Here is a 1,107-nt window from a genome sequence, read left to right as displayed (position 1 = left end):
GGGGGGGGGGGGGGGGCTGATTGTGGCCCCGTTCTTACTCTGTATCAGGTCCATGGCAACCATCCACGTCACAGCTGCCGCCCCACCAGCCGTCACAGTCGGAGCCGCAATCGGGGCCGTATGAACCAAAGTACGCCCAACTAAAGGAGAGAGCACAGGTGCACCAGCGTGCCACCTTGGGATGAGGTGTCGAGGCAGGAGGGGAAGCTGCGATCTCAAATGATTGGCGTGTGACTTCTGAACGTACCTGGGGCCTTCACAGGTGCAAAGCCCACTACAACCATTCTTGGAGATTGCACGGCGCACGCGAAGGGTGGATTGGTGCTCAACAAAGAGCTGTGCAATGGCCGCGGGGCCACCCAAATCAGCGTCGGCCGTCGTGTCCACGACATGGTGCAGCACCTTGGCTTGGTCCATGGTGAGGAGCATGCAGGGGCTGGTGGAATCAAGGCCCACATCTTGCTCCGTAAAGCCGGCGGCTTCGACCAGGTCACCGCAGTCCACACCTTGAAAGCCGATGGTGGCGTGGACTGAGGTCACGTTGGTGGTCCAGGCCACGTGACCAGCGCGGCGGGGCAAGAACAAGACGTCGCCGGGATACAAAGTGAATTCTTCGCACGATTCAGCATTGTCCACCTGGGGCATGTGCAGGCAGACGCGCAGGGGTGAGTGAGTGGGGGCCTCCTGACAGGCCGGGCGGTTGTGAGCTGGTGCGTCGCCGGGTGCGGGGCTCAGACCTGGCAGACGAGCCAATGCTTTTCGCCCTGAAGTTGAAGAATGAGAATGTGGTAGTTATCTGTGTGGGGGTTGATGGCGGGCTGAGTGGCTGGGGCGGAAGTGAAATAGAGATGAATGGTGAGCTTGAAAAAGTGTTGGATGCCGCGACGGATGAAACGGCCGACTGGGGAGCGGGTGAGGTCCTCAGCGTTGATGCGGAAGATGGAGTCGGGCGTGGTTTCTAGATAGTCACCCAAGGCTTGGGCCTGGTAATCACGGTTTGGACTGTCCATGACGGTGACATTGAGGGTAGACAGGGGGTCCACGCTCTCGCCTTTGATAAAGTAACGCAGGTAAGGAATTGTATCCGAGCTGGCATTGAGAAAGTCG

At 59.3% G+C, this 1,107-nt stretch overlaps 1 protein-coding gene across 1 annotated transcript; it reads right to left on the bottom strand.

Annotated features, from left to right (window-relative positions):
- Nucleotides 1-38: 38 nt before the first annotated feature.
- MONBRDRAFT_30689 (uncharacterized protein) lies at nucleotides 39-1,010 on the bottom strand (the record flags this gene model as incomplete). Its single annotated transcript, XM_001751142.1, has 3 exons — nucleotides 39-140; nucleotides 248-636; nucleotides 738-1,010. Coding segments are annotated over 3 exons (764 nt in total), but the record flags the coding sequence as incomplete, so codon positions are not given.
- Between the last annotated feature and the right edge of the window lie 97 nt (nucleotides 1,011-1,107).

Source organism: Monosiga brevicollis, genomic scaffold (assembly GCF_000002865.3).
Source record: "Monosiga brevicollis MX1 MONBRscaffold_532 genomic scaffold, whole genome shotgun sequence".
Taxonomy (NCBI): Eukaryota; class Choanoflagellata; order Craspedida; family Salpingoecidae; genus Monosiga; species Monosiga brevicollis.
This window is presented reverse-complemented; position numbering and strand designations above follow the sequence as displayed.